Source organism: Choloepus didactylus, chromosome 6, assembly GCF_015220235.1.
Source record: "Choloepus didactylus isolate mChoDid1 chromosome 6, mChoDid1.pri, whole genome shotgun sequence".
Lineage (NCBI taxonomy): Eukaryota > Metazoa > Chordata > Mammalia > Pilosa > Megalonychidae > Choloepus > Choloepus didactylus.
The window spans coordinates 8,415,289-8,434,508 of record NC_051312.1 but is presented as its reverse complement, the minus strand read 5'-3'; the positions used below and the strand labels follow the sequence as shown (position 1 = coordinate 8,434,508).

At 42.9% G+C, this 19,220-nt stretch overlaps 1 protein-coding gene across 1 annotated transcript in view; it reads left to right on the top strand.

The window, feature by feature from the left end:
- Positions 1-10,528: 10,528 nt before the first annotated feature.
- Positions 10,529-19,220, top strand: part of C6H11orf80 (chromosome 6 C11orf80 homolog) — a 104,831-nt gene continuing 96,139 nt past the window's right edge. Inside the window, exons 1-2 of the mRNA XM_037839301.1 lie at positions 10,529-10,634; positions 12,606-12,747. Coding sequence (XP_037695229.1) covers positions 10,605-10,634; positions 12,606-12,747 — 172 coding nt within the window. The 5' untranslated portion in view covers positions 10,529-10,604. The remainder of the gene's footprint in view (positions 10,635-12,605; positions 12,748-19,220) is intronic.

Below are 19,220 nucleotides of genomic sequence, written 5' to 3'. Positions count from 1 at the left end.
AGGAATTTTGATTTTCACTTGACATTGAAAGGTTTGAAGCAGGGAAGCGAGGTGATCAGCACTATTAAGATTACTCCAGCCTCTGTGTGGGGAACAGGTTGGAGGCGTGTGCAAGATGTGAGAAGCCAGTGAGGAGGGCACCTCTGTGGTTCGGAGAGAGCAGATGGTAGCTTGAACTTGGGTGTCGGCAGTGGAAACAGAAAGGAGTGCATGGTTAGAAAGAATTGACAGGATGTGGAGATGGGTTATATACAGGGGTGGTGGAGAGGAAAATGGATTTGTCAAAGATGGATTGCACAACGGGAAGAAAAGAGGTACCATTTGCTGAGATGAGGAATATTGGAGGGGGGCCAGGCTTGAGTGGGGAGATTGTTGGTTTTGGAACCTGCTGGGTTTGACATCTCTTTGAACAAATCAAGGGGAGATATTGAGTCGTCAGTGTTATGTGGGTGTGGAGCTCAATAGGGAGAACTGGATGGAAGATGTACATTTGGATGACACCAGAGTGGAGACAGATGGTAATTGAAGGGTGTAGATGAACACTGAGGCCGTTGATTTAACCCATCCCAATATAACTCCCACTCCTCTAAAACTGCTTTCACCAAGGTCATCAATAATCCTATTGCTAAATCCAAGTGTTAATTTTCAATTGCTATCTTACTGTCCCCCTTGGCAGCAATTGACTCTAATTATGCCCTGCTTCTTGAAATTTTCTTCCTTTGGTTTAGGGTTGCCACACTCTCCTTGTTTTTCTTCAACCCCTGTGGTCCCTCCTTTTCTGTTTATTTTGTGGGTTTCTTCCCTGCTTGTCACCTAATTTTATTGTTGTTGTTATTTTGTCCTAGGCTCTTTTTTCATTCTAGGCACTCTTCCTGGGTCATCTTATCCACAGGCCAGCTAGAATGGGCTTTCCAAATCAACAATCTGACTTCCATGGCTCCCCATTGCTCTTGGGATAAAGTCCATATTTCGTAACAAGGTTTACATGCCTTTTGTGATCTATGCCCTGCTTACCTCTTTGACCCCACCTCTCACATTCCTCTCTTGAAACTCTAAGTCCTAGCCATAAGGAACCTCTCAGGAATTTCCCAATGTCTGGGGGATTTTGAGCATGCTATTTCCTTGGCTAGAAACACTCTTCCTCTTCCATTGACCCAATGTATACTCATTCTTTAGGTCTCAATTTAGATGTCACTTCTTTCGGAAAGTCTTTCCTGGGTTCTAAGTCTAGTACAGGTCTCTTCTGACAACATTCCATACTGGACTGTCACTATCTGCCTTCTGTATTCCCTCTTAGAGTGGGAGCTCTGTGGGTGAAGAGAGCAGGTCTACTTCATAGTTGTATTAGCCACAGAGCAGACATGTAGATATATGTGCAATAAACTAATGAATGAATAGATCTGGGGAGAGAGAATTTGATTCCTTGTTATAAATAGATGATACTAGATATATTCATATCAGACAAAGTGCTTTCCATTTCTTTTACCTTTAACCTATCCCCTACCAGCTAAGCAGCAGTAAGGGCTTTCTACCTGATGCAGCAAAATAAAGAGTCAAATTCTTGGCTTTTTACTAGACACTTAAAAATCTATAGTAGAGACAATGTTCTTGAAATCGCCAGTTTTTTATAACTATAAGAACCAGATGTGCTTGAAAGGGATTTTTATTTCTTCAGAAACTTTCCTTTAAATATCAAGAGACAGAAACCTAAATGTGCCAGTTTGAACATACTATGTCCCCCAAAATGCCATTATCTTTGATGCAATCTGGTGTGGGCAGACGTATTAGTATTGATTAGATTGTAATTCTTTGTTCGACTGTTTCCGTGGCGTTGCGACCCACTGCAACTGTAGGTGATAACTCTGATTAGCTAATTTCCATGGAGGCATGGCCCTGCCCATTCAGCATGGGCCTTCATTAGTTCAGTGGAGCCTTATAAAAGCTCAGACAGAGGAGCTCACTGCTAGGTGCAGCTGAGAAACACATTTTGAAGACGGCCATTAGAAGCTGACACTGACATTTTGGAGAACGCCTTTTTGAAACACAACCTGGGAGCAAGCAGATGCCAGCTACGTGCCTTCCCAGCTAACAGAGGTTTTCCGGACACCATTGGCCATCCTCCAGTGAAGGTACCCAATTGTCGATGCCTTACCTTGGAAACTTTATAGCCTTAAGACTGTAACTGTGTAACCAAATAAACCCCCTTTATAAAAGCCAATCCATTTCTGGTATTTTGCATAATGGCAGCATCAGTAAACCGGAATACAAAAGCTTAGAGTTTATGCCATGAACTGTCAAATTGGGAAGAACATGTGTGTTTCCCCTTCACACAGAAAATATGATCCTTTGGGGCTTGGAGAAGAACTGAAAAGGATTGAAACAGGAGAGCAAAAGAGTTTAGATGCAGCTGTGAGGCTCTGTTCTCTGTCCCCACCACAAAACGATAGAAACTTTGGTATAGTCAGAAGGGGTTTGTGCTCCATTTCCTTCCTGGAACTCTGAGAAGACACAGCCTTACAAACTACGAGGGTCAGCCACCACAGAGAAGAAATGGCAGTGTTATCGTGTAGGCCAAGCAGGTCTGAGATAAATTTCTCCTCCCATCCTCAGCCTTCTCGCTTCTCCAACCCTGAGACATCCTTGGCTCCTTGACATCTGGACGAGATGTAGAAAGTTCCTTGGCCTCCACACCCTGAGAGGAGTGTGGGAGAGTTGAGAACTTAAAGTCAGGTGCCTGCGGGGATTGCTGTGGACGGGCTGAGGATGGATGAACCAAGCCAGGGACCAAATGGAGGCTGGGCAGGCCCAGGGAGAGCTGAGGTGAGAGGCACTGAGCAATCACTGTACTTTCCCATTACCAAGACTACAGATTCCACCTGCCAGGAAGTGCTACGGCAGGTGTACCCAAGGCCAACTGATGGAGGCTACACTTCCTCACTCAGGCCAGGGGGACAGAAGATGGCACTTGGCCTTGAGATCCAGATGACACATAAACCCTGACCTCAGGAGGAGAAGGGGACTGGGCAGAGAATCCTAAGAGAATGAATCAAAAACCTGAAATGATTGAGTTGCTTTGAATTGGCGAGGTTTACTCTTTCTGCCGTCAGTAGAAATGGGGGCTGAAGAGTGAAGCTGAGAAATAAAGAAAATTATGCATTTTCTCACCTTAGTCTATGACAAGATTGGAAACACGCCTGCTGCACAGATAAAGGTTAAAAAAGGGGGCTTGTAAGGGAAACTCCAGTGCCTTTTAAGAGCTGACCTGAACACCAGCTCAGGATATGAGTTGCAAAGCATGAACATGTATTTGAAAGCAAAAGTCTTAAGATGAGCCAAGATAAAGCCCCTTGTCAAAGGGGCATTCTGATCGTGGAGGTAAGGGACCGAGGTGGGGCATTGACGGAGGACAGTTCTACCTCAAACTCTGTTTCACAGTGGAGGAAAGTTTGGGGTTCTAGAAGCCCCAAGGGATGTGTTCTGAGCTATGTCGTGAGTGCCTGCAGTTGTTGACTAAATCAGAGAAACTGGAGCTGATCTGTTTGGGGACATAGAAGTATTATGTCCATTTATCTTTGTCCAATTTGGTTGCAAAACAGCACTTATTTATGGACCATCTTTCCCAAACTATTTTTAACTTGAAACCTGAACACCCTTGAAAACCAGGCCTAAAAACCCATTTGAATGATTCTGACCCATCTAAAAGGAGGCCGGGGTCAACCATAACCCTCAATACCTTCGATTTTATCAGCCAATAAGCAAACCACTTTTTTCTTTGAAGAAGCTTGTGCCACAAACCCCTGGGAATAGAAGGACCTTTAAAAAGGTGTCTGATTGCCCTCATATACCTGAAATAAATTTTGGCAGCATTTGCTTAATATTAAACACTGAGGGGGAAGTCTTTGGGGTTCCTTGATCAAATTACACTGGAAAAATTGAATTGTGCTGGGAAACCTACAGTATCAGAACCCCAAAAGAGTAGATTTTGTGTATATCTGTGAAGCTGTAGACAGTTCAGGTCAGTTTTCTGTATCTTAGCCTAATTTTACTTCTGCTGAAGTCACAGGTAGTCATTTAAACTATTACTGGTATCTGAATGTTCCTGGTTAAGAAAACAGACTCTGGGCTCTTAAGACTTGTTTGAATTCTGGCCCATTGTCTCCTATCTGTGTAACCTTGGGCAAGCTATTTAGTTTCTCTAAACCTCAGTTTCCTCATCTGTAAACAGGAGATATTTTAATGAATGAGGTTGTAGAGAAAATTAAATTCAATAATACATGCCAGGTTCATGATACCTGGGGCCAGTTAAGGACTCGTTGAATGTTAACTATTCCTATTATCATTATTTTACATATTTCAAACATAGGCAAATCTTGCCTTAAGCAAAATATAATGTAAGAAAAATCTAGATTTACATAAAAGGTTAATGGGGGAGATTTATATGCATCACAAAAGGATTTTTCAGTTTATGAAAGAGCAGGTTACAGTTTTTCTATAAGTCAACTTTCCCAGTGTATCTAAAATGATTTGCTCCACCAAAAACTTCATTTATACATTGTTTTAGGAACACAGCTAGTGTGCAAGCACAGGACATCTGTAATACAATCATTCAGGCCAGGTCTGAACCACTGTGACAAGTTAACAATAATAATCCTGGGTGCTCCCCAAGTCCCTTTATAAAGGGATTAGATGGATTCTTTGTGGTCTCAAAGACAGAGCTGGGACCAATGGGTGGAAGATACAGAGAGGAGAGTTCAGCTTGATATAATGAAAAAACTCTCTACCAAACCATTGCTGTCCAAAACTGGAATGGGTTGCTTCTGAGGTGGCAAATTTCCCGACACAGATATTCACATAAAAGCTGGATATCAACTTGTCAGCACTGTTGGAATGTCAATCGCATGAAATAGGGAGACAAACTTGGTCAGTGTTTCCCAATACTAAATATACTAAATATATTGTGCAATCTAGATAAATTATCTATCTTGGATACCAGGAATAATAGGTTGAGAAAGGAGATGAGAGGCTATTCAGGAGGAGGGATGAAGATAAAGGAAATGACTCAGAACAAATATTGTTTCTCTGGTTAGGAAATACTGGATTAAATGACCTCTAAGGTTTCCTCTAATTTGAAGATTCTAAAATTCTCAAATTGTTTCACAGACACTGTTTTCACTATATTCCTGGGAGAATTTTCCTCTTTTGGTGTAGAAAATTAGAACATAACACCTAAAGTAAATGATAAAATGGGAAAACAATTCAGACATCCTGACCCTCTCAGGCTTTTGATCCCACAGTCTCTTTTCAACTGGTTGTTCCATAGCGAGAATGAAAAAATGGGGAAACAGAAGAAAGAAGTGGCCTTAGAGCTAAAACTGCTGATAATCAAGTCAATTTCAGAGGTCAGTGAAAAGTCAGCTCAACTAAGGACCCAAATTATTAGTTTTAAAGCCTTTATATACCAGCATTCCTGGTAAAGGACTTCAGAGCACTGCAATCCTACCAAGACTGAACATGTGGAGCTGGTGTCCTCTTTAACCGCTCCAGAAGAATCTTCGTCCCAATTAGCCTACTTGTCTTTAAAATAAGATTGATCTTCTGGCTTTTGGATCAATAGGTTTATGTGATCAGATTATAGTGCTGTTTCCTTTCCCAAGGCCTCTATCCCAGAAAGCACACATCCCTTGTGGACATCAGCTGGCAGGACAAATGCAGCCCTGCTCAGACAGAAGGTACAAAGCCAATTACCGAGAACAGACTCACTCTGCAATATGGATTTTATTGGTTATCCAGGCAGAGGAGAAACTATACACTAATAGGAAAGGGATGAAATCTCTGGAGCTGGCCCCAGCACCTGCTACTGGTAGATGAGAAATCAGAGATTCTGGGCAAAGGGTTACTGTCAGCCAGGGAAAAACAGGAAGCTATCCAGTGTCAGTCAATCAATCTAAGAAGGAAAAGAAGAAAACATAGGGACTGGGGGCCAGGAAGGAGACAAGTCCTCTGGTTATTCATACTTTGGTATTGTCCTAGAGAGAGAATCGTATTTTTTTTTTTCCCCTAAAGACTTAGAATGAGAAAGAACAAATGCTGTAGTCCAAGAATTGGCACAAAAGTCAGCACCATGGTGGCTTCTGGTGCTCCCATAACCTAACATGCATCTGTGAGAACATCCTCTCTGACCCCTGATAGGAAAGCAGAGAGGGGTGAGTGGTACGGCTGCCCCAGATTCTGTGTTCCAGGTGGAGAAGGCCTCAAGAAGGTGAAGGGATGAGCTAATCTGAGCATCATGGCCCCATTTCCAAGGATGTGATTAGTGGAGAGTCACCTGGGACCTGTTCCATTTTAGGAAACCCGGTTATGGGAACTGGTGGGGGACAGACTTGGCTCAGGACCCGAGAGAAGCAGTTAACCCTTTCCCATTGTCTGTAGGGGAAACAGCATCTTTTAATAGTTTCCAGGGGGAAAGGATCTCCCCACACTGATTTAGTTTTGCATCCACCTGGTTTGGGGGACCTCAGGGGTATTTTCCACCTGAACTCCTATGGTCATCCTTGTCAGGGCCTTTGAATGCTCTAAGGGGGCCTGAGAACAAGCTGGGAACTAAAAAGTGTCTAGTAATGATTTACAAAAGAGGGCACGTTCAAAAGGGAAAGATGGCGCAATAGTCCCTAAAACGTCACTTTGCAACTGGCGGCATTCCCTAGGATGTTCTGGTTCCACTGAAACCCTTGGATTTGGGTCAGAATCATCTGGGGGCTTTTCAGGTGAGGTCTGTTGGGCCAGACAAGAGATTTCTTCTCAGGATAAACAGGATGTCCCAAATGGACGCGAAACAGTATTCCAAATCTTTTGGTGGGTGAATGGTAACAGAATCACTATGCCACCAAGTCTAAGGATTGGAAAGAACTTGTCCCCTGAAGACCCCGCCAACAAGTCCCTGTTGGCCCAGGCTAAAAGTATCTAGAGCAGCATCCAGTGCTCCTTAGTTCACCTGATTGCTTTTAACCTTGGGCAGATGATTTAATGTTTCTGGGCCTCCTCAAGTTTCCTCATTTATTGGAGGTAATGGAATTAAACCTGCTAACCTCTACAGCCCTTCTGGTTCTAGCATACACTATTGCTCTGGGGATGGGGTCTGAATAAAAACTGTTTTAATAATGTGGAATCCAATAGTATATTGGTCACCAGACCCTAAGCGGGGCAGGGGCACACACTGATGGGTGAGAGAAAGGCCAGGAGTTCTAACTCTCAAGCCTTGGTTTGAAGGAGAGGAGGGTGTCTGAGTTCACTGGCTCCTTAGCTTTTGCTAAGGAGGGTTGGCTTCTCCAGGCAAATATAATGTTACCAGACTACAGAACTCCAAGACAAACTAGTTAGGCAGGTCACATCCAGGTGGAATGATGCACTGGGTAGCTGCAGGGGAGGGGACAGAGGGGTTAGGAGATTTTGTTTCAAATTCTGGATCTGGCATTTGCCATTAACCTCTTCTTGGTACCTCATTTTCAGCATTTACAAAACAAGGATAACATCCCCTCCCTTACCAGGGTGGGACGATTACTGAAGATATATAAGAAAAAGAGAAGACCACTTAGTAGCGAGTGGACACTCACCAGATGTTGAGCCTGCATCAAACCCTGCCTGACAATTGGCTCCAGTGGCATGCAAAGTCAAAATAAAGGACTGCACCAACTCAATGGGAAAAAAAATTTTGGAAACCATGTATCTGACCAAAGACTGATATCTGGCATATATAAAGAAATCCTACAACTCAATGACAATAGTACAGACAGCCCAATTATAAAATGGGCAGAAGATATGAAAAGTTCTCTGAAGAGGAACTACAAATGGCCAAGAAACACATGAAAAAATGTTCAGCTTCCCTAGCTATTAGAGAGATGCAAATTAAGACCACAATGAGATACCATCTCACACCAATTAGAATGTCTGCCATTAAACAAACAGGAAACTACAAATGCTGGAGAGGATGTGGAGAAATTGGAACTCTTATTCATTGTTGGTGGGACTGTAGAATGGTTCAGCCACTCTGGAAGTCAGTCTGGCACTTCCTTAGAAAACTAGATATAGAGTTACCCTTTGATCCAGCAATTGCACTGCTCGGTATATACCCGGAAGATCTGAAAACAGTGACATGAACAGATATCTGCACGCCAATGTTCATAGCAGCATTATTCACAATTGCCAAGAGATGGAAACAACCCAAATGTCCTTCAACAGATGAGTGGATACATAAAATGTGGTATATACACATGACGGAATACTACGCAGTAGTAAGAAAGATGTCATGAAACATTTGACAACATGGATTAAACTTGAAGACATAATGCTGAGCGAAATAAGCCAGACACAAAACGAGAAATATATGCTACTACTGTGAACATTGAAAAATGTAAAATAAACAGTTTATAATGTAGAATGTAGGGGAACTAGTGATAGAGAGCAATTAATGAAGGGGGAACAATAACCCAATAAGAACAGATAAGCTATCGTGGATAAATTTAATGTTCTGGGAATGCCCAGGAATGACTATGGTTTGTTAATTTCTGGTGGGTATGGTAGGAACAAGTTCACAGAAATGTTGTTATATTAGATTATTTTCTTGGGGTAGAGTAGGAACATTTGGAAGTAAAGTAGTTATTTTAGGTTAAAAAAAATATATATATATATATATGTAGCACTGCAAGGGTTTATGCTGTGTTGGTCCTCCTGGCACCTCACATCCAAGGCTCCCTCCCTCACTTCTGCCTACATCCACCAGGGAGGACGGCTGGGTCTTGGCTACTTTTGTTAGGCCTCACCTGCCTCTAGGAATAGTGTTGGGTGTTGGACTGCACTTTCATTCCCGAGGCTCACTCCAAGGACAAGGCCTGCAAGCCAGGGCACCTGACTCACCCGAAGTTCTTCTCCAGTGGCAACTGTCCCTCCACCCTTCATTCCCAGTGCCGTTCTCAAGGCAGGGCATCTTCCGCTGAGCCAACACTCTCAAAGGGGAATATTTTAAAGTGCCATCCTCAGCATCTCGGTTTCTCACTCATCAGATAGTGGAGATAACAATTATCTCACAAGACAGTTGTGAGGGTGAACAAATTCACATGAAGACCAGTGGCATCCAATAACAAGTAGTCATTCAAGAAATGTCACCTCTCTTCTCCTTGGCACTGCCTTTTCCCAAAGGGGACACCAGAGAGAGAGAAGGTGAGGGGGTGAAGAGAGTGAAAGGGAGAGGAAGGCTCCGTCATTCCCCCAAATGCCAGCTCTCTTGTCAAGTCTGAGATGGTACTGGTATTGTGATGACTTTTCCAGAAATGAAGACTAACATTCTCCCATAGGTAGGTCTACCTTGTGACCCACCAGGGCCAGGAGGGGGGCAGGCAACAGTCTGAGCACAGACTCAAGAAGGGAATGCCTCAGGTCTCAACAGACATGTTCTTTGGATTAGCATCAAGGTTGTGTACGGATAGGCACTCCGCCAGCTCCCCAGCCTGTTCTGCCCCGTCCTGGCTTCTTAAGGCTGAGGTGGAAGAATTTTCCCCGCAGGAAAGCAGCCAACACCCTGTCCCGCCCATCTCCTTGGACAACTCTCTGCCAGGCAGGAACCTCTCTCACTATGGTTTTCTTTGGGCTGCCCGAGGAACCAGCTGCCTGATCATCAGCAGTTAGGAGCTCAAGCCCTTCTCACCATGCCCTTCCAGTAGCTGGTGCCTGGAGGACCAGCTGGGACCGCTTCCTGTCAGCCAGAGCTTAGGAAAGCCAGCTCCTCCCTAGTGCAAAGTCAAACGCGGGAAGGGGCCAGGTCCCCGGGGCTATCTCCAAGTCCAAGTCCCGATCGGCTGCATCAGGAAGATGCATGGGATGGGTTGCCAGATAAAACACACAACGCCCAGTTTTGAATTTCAAATGAACAAATAGTTTTTTTTAGTATTTCTCAGGTATGACATGGGGCACACATTAAAAACAAAATTGGTTGTTTATCTGAAATTCAAATTTAGCTGTCCGTTTGGTATTTGCTAAATCTGGGGACCGGAAGTTGGCCTGGGGCACTCCGGGCAGCACCCGCAGGTGGTGCCGCTGTTGGGGTGCGGGTGTGGGTGAAGAACCAGCTTGGGAAGTCTCAGCACCAGCCGCTTCTCAGGGCTGAGGGCAAGGCCTTCGACAGCGCCCAGGGCGGTTAACACGCTCTAAAAAGGAATAAGGGCCGCCCGTCGACGGGACCGTGGGAAAGGCGCTTTTGGGAGGAAGGAGGAGTCGCGGCCCGGCCTCATTCCTGCCCGCCTCCAGTCTCGGCCGCCGCCCCCAGCCTCCCCTCCGCCAGGCCGCGGGCCAGCCCCTCAGTTCACGAGCAGCGGCGGCTCCCAGCCTCTCCCGAGGCCGCCGACCACTCCCGAAGGTTCTCAGCGGCGTCTCGCGGCCTGCGGGCGGGGCGGCGCCGAGCGCGCAGGCGCAGTAGGCGGGTGCAGTAGGCGGGTGGGCGGGGCGCGCGCGCGCGCGGGTGAGAAGGGGCGGCCTCGCGCGGCGGGGCGTGTGGGCGCGGGCGTTTGTCGAGGCTCGGGACCTGCAGGGCGCCCTGGGCGTGGGCGGGCCGCGGAATGGCGGGCACTGCAGTGGCCGTGTGCGAGGTGATGCCGGGAGGGAAGCGAAAGGAAAAAAGGAGTCTTCATGAGGAGAGGGGCTTTGCAAGGGGGCCGCGAAGTTTGGGCTGAGGGGTCTGGCGCGGCCTGAGGTGGAGAAGGAGAGCGCGGGGAGGGACGCCAGCCTGCCTCACACGCTGCTGTGAAGGACGGATACCACCCGAGGCCTGGAAGCGCTTCAGGGAAATAAAGCCCTCAGGGTCCTCTGTGAGGAATATTTACTCAGTTTAAATAAATGGGTGGGTGGGTGTGCGGGGGGTGTTCATCTCCGCAGTGCCTGGTGCCTTGAATCTCACACGGGAGGAAGTGACACCATCTCCACTTGACAACCGAGGAAGCTGAGGCGCACAAAGCTGGAGGGTCTGCCCCACGCCCCCGACTCCTGGCGTTAGAGCCAGGCTGCCAACCTGGGGGGGTCCGTCCGACTTGATCCCCAACGTTTCCCTCCCACCCCGGGTTGGGAGGGGACCCCGAAAGCAGGGCAGGAAATGGGCAACCCTGGGGGAACCAGGAGCAATTCAGCCAAGGAGGGTCCAATGGGTGCACAGCGGGGGACGGGAGCAAGAGGGAAAGTTGTTTTAGGCCCTTGGGGCATCCGAGGTGTGGGCAGTTTTCTGGGTACACACACCTCCGCCCGGGGTTCTTTTCTGTTCTGGAAGGTGGCCCGACTTCGACCCCATGTGTCCAGCCCCTTCTGGCAGGCTCACTGCCCTTGCCCAGTTGCGTTCTCAGCTCCTGGCCTGTTCTGTATCCGGGACAGGTAAAATGGAGTCAGGGTTCCGAGGACTCCTTAGAGATTTTCCAGTCTTCCTGCTTTTGTTATCATCAAAGGAAGTTGGGAGGATTAGATTTTTACAGATGATAGAACCTAGGCTAGAACCCAGGGCTACTGACTCATAGGCCAGTGTTCTTTTCCCAGCTGCTCTCTTATTATGGACAAAAAAAAAAAAAAAAAAAAAAAAAGCACAGGAAATCAAAGGATGTATGAAGGAAAGTGGTAGGCTGTAGAAATGCTTGGAAACCATCCATCTAAGCTCTGGTACAAACTAGGATCTTAGTTCCCAAGTTCGCTTACCTTTTAAAAAAGGTTAATAATTTTCTTTGAGGTGCTTCCCTGTGTGAAAGTGAGAGGTTACTTTGTTACATGAATAATAATAGAGTTTAATATGTTTTATTTTAAATTTGTTCTGACACCCTTGAGTGTTTTATCCTGATGTCTTAAAGACTTGTTCAATTTAAAATATTTGTGTGTAGTCTTTACTGCAGATGGGTTTCTTTTTAGAAATACTAGCTATTATGTGTCAAGCGTTTAGTATATGCCTGGCATTATATTAAACATTTTGTACATATTATATTGTTTATTTTTAGCAGCAGCCCTATGTGGTAGGTTTATCCCCGATTGTATAGATGAAGAAACTGAGGTACGAAGAGATTAAATAACTTGCCCAAGGTCACACACTAGAATTTGGCGTATCAATTATTCAAACCCAGGCATCTGCTTCCAGAGCCAGTGCTTTTAACTAATGTTCTGGCTGTGAAAAATGTCAGTTCAATGAAAGGTAAACGTGATTCATAACCAGATGTCACTCGTTAATAGTCTTCATGTTGGCTTTTATTTGGGGAGGAAAAAAAAGAATGAGAAAAACAAACTCCCCCTTAATTTTTCCATAATTATTATTTCTAGATGAACTTTTTCTTTGACTAAAGCAATTTATTGTCTCCATTTCCTGTCTCATTGGGCATTAAATTGAATTCCATTGACTCCTTTCTTATGTCACTCCCCTAGCTGTGTCTTCTGTTTAGACGATGCTCTGCTCCGAACAAATGTAAATCTGACGTTTTATAGCAAGAATACTATTTTTTTAAAAAATTAGAGTTATTAGTTTAAGTGAATAATACAAATTTATTATTACCTTGATATCTAAAGAAGACTATTTTCTTTGAATTGTGCCTTTTCAGATTTTGAGATATTTAATAATTCACTGGAAATGTGAAACAGAAGGAATATCAAAGGGAGCATTGCTAAAAGGACAGCTAGTGATTTCCATAGAAGCGTTAAACTCCAAGCACCAGGCAAATACTCTTCATTGTATAACAACCAGTAAGTGCAGGAAGAAAAATTATCGATTTTCTATCTTTGTTTTATCATGATTTATTTTATGGTTTATTGTAAAAATTTAATTAATCATTAATCTTTGGTCAAATTAGCATTCCGGGGTTGTTCCATTGCTTTAGAACTTAAATGATTATATAATAAGTATCTGGTGATAGAGTTACAAATGTGTCACACAGGAAAGGTGAGTAGAATGACTTATCACAGGATTATTTGTTTTACTGGCTTAATTTACAATTGCTCAGAAACAATCTCACTCTTACTACTGGGGTTTTAACCTTCTCCTCTGTTGCAGAAAAATTATATTACATTGAGTTTCACCGTCTTTTTCTTTTTTGTCCAGACTTCGGTAGTTGCAAAAGAGCCAAAAAAAGAAAAAAGAAAAAAAAAAAAAAAAACATGGGAGAAGGAAAAGAAATAAAATGCTGACTGGTGCATACTTTGGTAATACTGACTGTAGTTAGTTTGAAGATATATGTCTTTTTCCATTTGACTGTTACTCTTTCACCATTTTTGCGTATACTCTCAAGGGAAAACTGATGCACTGAGTGGTCCAGAAACAATTAATTTTCTTGGACTTGTGAAGTGATAACCTGTGTGTGTGTGAAGATTTATTAAATGGTACTTTGGAATGAAGCTTTCCTATCAGCCTTAGACGAGTCATCTTGGATTCCAGTAGAGACTGCGTTGTGTATCAGGCTCTACAAGACATTTGCTCACCTGAACTGGAATGACATGTCTTCTCTTTGTGTACCTAGCATTAAACATCCTCAAAAAGAGGTATGATTGGTTGGTTTGCTGTTACTCTCCATGAACTCTGCTGTAACCGGATAGAGTTCCCATGCTTAGCTACATAGCTAGGGTGATGATTGGTCTGTATATGGTTTTATTAACTTGTGCATTGATTCTAATCCAAGCTGTGGCCAGGATAGGGAGGTTGATTTCGCTTAAAGCAAAGGGCTTGAACCATGGTAGCTTTTTGGCAAAAAAAAATTAATTCTGCAGGCATTTTGAGCCTAACGGACTTCCATCTGCTTAGTATAGGGGGTATCTCTCTTCTTTATTGTCTCTGATCCTTATATAATTATAATTTTTGGCAGGAAAAAAGATGATACATGCTTGTAATAAAGCATTCCAACTTTACAGAAACATTTATTATGAAAAGTGAGATTTTCCAGTAATCTCACCCCTTAAGATAACTATTTTTAACATTCAGTATATATTATTCTAGATTTTTCTGTACATATGTTCATAGTTATTATAATTTTTTAAAATGGAATTATACTATACTTATGTCCGTGCCATATGCTTTTATGCCCTAAAATAATGAGTTTATTTTCAAAAGGAGTAGAAAAAAGGCAGAGACCAATAAGGGTTGCAGGAATCACAGAAGACTTCTCAGAGGAGGTGATCTTTGATGTCCTTTCCAGACTTTATGTGTAACTTACTTTCGGGGTCCTGAAGAATTAAGTGGCAGTGGGACTCTGGTGAATCACTTTTTCAGTAGAGAAACAGTGATGAGCAAAACAGACAAGCCTCTGGTCTCAAGGACCACCACAGAAAACACAGGGACCTATTATTTAATTAATTTTTTTGTTTATTTTTTTAGTTTTTATTTATAAAAACTCTATACTCACCAAGCAGAAACTCCCCTTTCCTCCCTACCGCTATCATCTGGTAATCACCAGTCTACATTTTTATCTCTGAATTTGCTAATTCTAGATATTTCATATGGGTGAGATCATACAATATTTGTCCTTTTGTGCCTTGCGTCATTCATTGAGTATAATGTTTTCAAGTTTCATTCATATTGCAGCATGTCTTTTTATGGCCACGTAATAGTTCATTGTGTGTCTGTTCCACATTGTGTTTGTTCATTCATCTGTTGGTAGACACTTGTGTTGTTTCTACCTTTTGGCTATTATGAATAATGCTACTAGGAACATTGGTGTACAAGGAACTGTTTGAGACCTTGATTCACTTTCTTTGGGTATATATCTAGAAGTGGGATTGTCAGGTCATATGGTAATTCTGTATTTCAATTTTTGAGCAAATGCCATATTGTTTTCCATAGTGGCTGCACTATTTTGCATGCACTAGAATTCTAATTTCTCTGCATCCTCTCCAACAATTTCATTTCCCTGTTTTTTTCTTTTTTTAATTCAATTTTGTTGAGATTGTTCACATACCATACAATCATCCAATGTGTACAGTTGCCCACAATACCATCATACAGCTGTGCGTCCATTATTCCAGAAAAGAAAGAAAAACAAAAAAGAAAACTCAAATACTCCCATATCCCTAACCCCCACCCTCCATTACTGACTCATGGTATTGGTATAGTATATTTGTTACTGTTGATGAAAGAATGTTAAAATACTCCTAACTGTGGTACATAGTTTGCAATAGGTATATTTTTCCCTATATACCCCTCTATTATTAACTTCTAGTTATAGTGTCATACATTTGTTCTAGTTCATGAAAGATTTCTAATATTTGTACAGTTAATCACAGACATTGTCCTCCGCAAGATTATTCACTGTTTTATACTTTCCCATCTTTTAAACTCCAAATTTCCTTCTGGTGACATATGTGACTCTAAGCTTTTCCCCTTTCCACCACATTCACATGCCATTCAGCACTATTAGTTCTTACAATATCATGTTACCATCACCTTTGTCCATTTCCAGATACTTAAGTTCAACCTAGTTAAACATTCTGTTCATAATATGCAACCGTTCCCCTTCTTTAGCCTCGTTCTATATCCTGGTAACATATTTCATGTCTATGGGCTTACATATTATAATTAGTTCATATCAGTGAGACCATACAAAATTTGTCCTTTTGTGTCTGACTTATTTCATTCAGTATGGTGCCCTCAAGGTTTCTTCATCATCCTGTTTTGTTTTGTTTTTTTAAGATGGTTTTGTTCACCCACCATACATTCTGTCCTTAGTAAACCATCGAAGGTTCCCTGTATAATCACATATTTATGCAATCACCACCATCTATACAAGGACATCTCCATTTCTTCCACAAAGGAGAAGGAAGAGTCAAAGTAGGTAGAGAGACAAAAGAAAAAGAAAAAGAAAGAAAGAAAAAATGACAGCTAAAAAGCACCAGAAGGAAAGATAGAATTAAACTAAAGTACAATAAAAGAGTCAGACAACATCACCAATGCCGAGAGTCCCATACCCCTCCCTTTTATCTCCCTATTATAGGCCTTTAGCTTTGGTATATTGCCTTTGTTACTTTAAAGGAAGCATAATACAATGTTTCTGTTAACTTTAGTCTCTAGTTTGCAATGATTGCATTGATTGTATTTTCTCCCCAATACCACCCCATTTTAACACCTTGCAAGGTTGACATTCATGTGTTCTCCCTCATATAAAAACATATTTGTACATTTTATCCCAATTGTTGAGCACTCTAGGTTTCACTGAGTTATACAGTACCAGTCTTTATTTTCCTTTTTCCTTTCCACATGCTCCCACATGCTTCTAACCTTCCTCTTTCAACCATACTCACAGTCACCTTTGTTCATTGTACTTACATTGTTGTGCTACTGTCACCCAAAATTGTTTTCCAAACCTCTCACTCCTGTCTTTTCCTATCTGTTTGCAGTGCTCCCTTTAATACTTCCTGTAGAGCAGCTATCTTGTTCACAAACTCTCATTGTCTGTCAGAGAATATTTTAAACTCTCCCTCATATTTGAAGGACAGTTTTGCTGGATTTAGGATTCTTGGTTGGCAGTTTTTCCTCTTTCAGTATCTTAAATATATCCTTCTTGCCTCCATGGTTTCTACTGAGAAATCCGCACATAGTCTTATCAAGCTTCCTTTGTATGTGATGGATCGCTTTTCTCTTGTTGCTTTCAAGATTCTCTTTGTCTTTGACATTTGATAATCTGATTATTAAGTGTCTTGGCGTAGGTCTATTCAGATCTATTCTGTTTGGGGTACACTGCACTTCTTGGATCTGTAATTTTGTGTCTTTCATAAGAGATGGGAAAATTTCATTGATTATTTCCTCTATTATTGCTTCTGCTCCTTTTCCCTTCCCTTCTCCTTCTGGGACACCCATGACATGTACATTCATGTGCTTCTTGTTGTCATTCAGTTCCCTGAGATGTTGCTCATATTTTTTCATTCTTTTTCCTATCTGTTCTTTTGTGTGTGTGATTTCATGTGTCTTGTTCTCCAGTTCCTGAGTGTTTTCTTTTGCCTCTTGAACTCTGCTGTTGTATGTCTCCATTGTGTTTTTCATCTCTTGTGCCTTTCATTTCCATAGATTCTGCCAGTAGTTTTTTCAAACTTTTGATTTCTACCTTATGTTCACCCAGTGTTTTCTTTGTATCCTTCGTCTCTTTTGCCGTATCTTCCCTGAACTCATTGATTTGATTTTTTATTTGATTTGGCAGATTCCTTTGAAATTCTTTAATTGACTGTTTCATCAAAGTGAAGCAATATCTCAGCTGTATCTTGATTGAAGTGTAAGTTTTTTCCTTTGACTGGGCCATATCTCCACACTTAACCAGTGTAGTTTGTAGTCCTCTGTTGCTAGGCATCTGGCTTCCCCAGTTACCCCAATCAGATTTTCCCAGACCAGAACGAGTTCAGATCCCAGAACAGGGTTATATTCAGTTTCAAGTCACCCTGATGGTGTGTCTTAGAGATTGACAGATTTTTCTGTGAGGTCTCTAGCCACTGTGCTTTTCCTAACCTGCCCAGCAGGTGGTGCCTGTCAGCCTATTGCTCTGAACTGGTGTAGGTTTTTTCTGTTTTGACTGTTTTCCCCTAGACACTGGGGTCTGAGTTTTGAGGGGAGGACAGGCCCTTGAGTTGGGCCCCACCTCCTTCCTCTTAGGGAAGATACATCTCCTAGGGAGTTACCTTTTGCATTTGAATTGTTCTTTGTCTCTCTGCCTCTGTCAACTCTATCCCGTCTGGATCAGAGCACTGCGAACTGAAAATGGCTGAGGCTCCACTGAGCCACTCAGGCTGAGAGAGAGAAAAAGGGAAAGAAAGCCCCCTGTGCCAGTTTGAATGTATTATGTCCCCCCAAATGCCATTATCTTTGATGTAATCTTGTGTGTGCAGTGTTAATTAGATTGTAATTCTCTGAGTGTTTCCATGGAGATGTGCCCCACCCAATGGTGGGTGATGACTCTGATTGGATAATTTCTATGGAGGTGTTGGTCTGCCCATTCAGGGTGGATCTGAATTAAATCACTGGAGCCATATAAATGAGCTGACAAACAGAAGTAAGTCAGTGCAGCTGAGAGCAACATTTTGAAGAGGAGCTACAGCCAAGAGGGACACTTTGAAGAAAGCAAGGAGCTGCAGATGAGAGACAGTTTGAAGATGGCCGTTGAAAGCAGCCTCTTGCTCCAGAGAAGCTAAGAGAGGACAAATGCCCCAAGAGCAACTGAGAGTGACATTTTGAAGAGGAGCTATGTCCTAGAGAGGAGCGTCCTGGGAGAAAGCCATTTTGAAACCAGAACTTCGGAGCAGACACGAGCCACTGCCTTCCCAGTAACAGAGGTTTTCTAGACACCATTGGCCATCCTCCAGTGAAGTTACCCGATTGCTGATGTGTTACCTTGGACACTTTATGTCCTTAAGACTGTAACTGTGTGACCAAATAAATCCCCTTTTATAAAAGCCAATCCATCTCTGGTGTTTTGTGTTCCGGCAGCATTAGGAAATTAGAACAACCCCCTTCAAAGCCAGTTGACAGCCCCCCAGTTTCACCCATCAGTCAGATAGAGCACCTGGTCTTCTGGGCTCCCCCTCCTGGGGCACAGGTGTTTTTCAGCTCTCTAAGGTCAGTCTATAAAAGTCTCTGTAACTTTTTTCTTTTTTTAATTGATTTTTTTCCTCTCTGTCAGCCCCACCTCCTCTCGACTGGGTGTGACTTCAGGTTACTTTGCTTCTTGCCTGTTTGTAGCTTGTATTCAGCAGTCCACATTTGTTAATTAAAACCCCAGTTGGAGCTGGTCTGAGCTATATTCACTTACTCAGAGAATGCTGCTTTCTCCTACAGGGAGGTCCTGCCGCTTAGCCTGCCGTGGGGGGAGGGGGCTCCTGGTGTGGTTTCGCAGTTTTTACTTACAGATTTTATGCTGCAATCTCAGCCTTTCTACCCAGTCTAGATTGGTGTACAATGTGTGGACAGTCATGGTTGTCCCCCAGCTGTTGTTCCATATTAGTTACTAGCTTTTCCTGGTTGTTCATTAGTTGTTCCATGGGGACTAACTAAATTCCACACCGCTCTATGCCGCCATCTTAGCTCTCAATATTTCTCTGTTTTTAAATAATAGTCATCTTGTGAGTGTGAAGTGGTACGTCATGCTTTTGATTTGCATTTCTCTAATGACTTATGGTGTTGAGCATCTTATTATGTGCTTATTCTCTATTTGTATATATTCTTTGGAAAAAATGTTCAAGTCCTTTGCCCC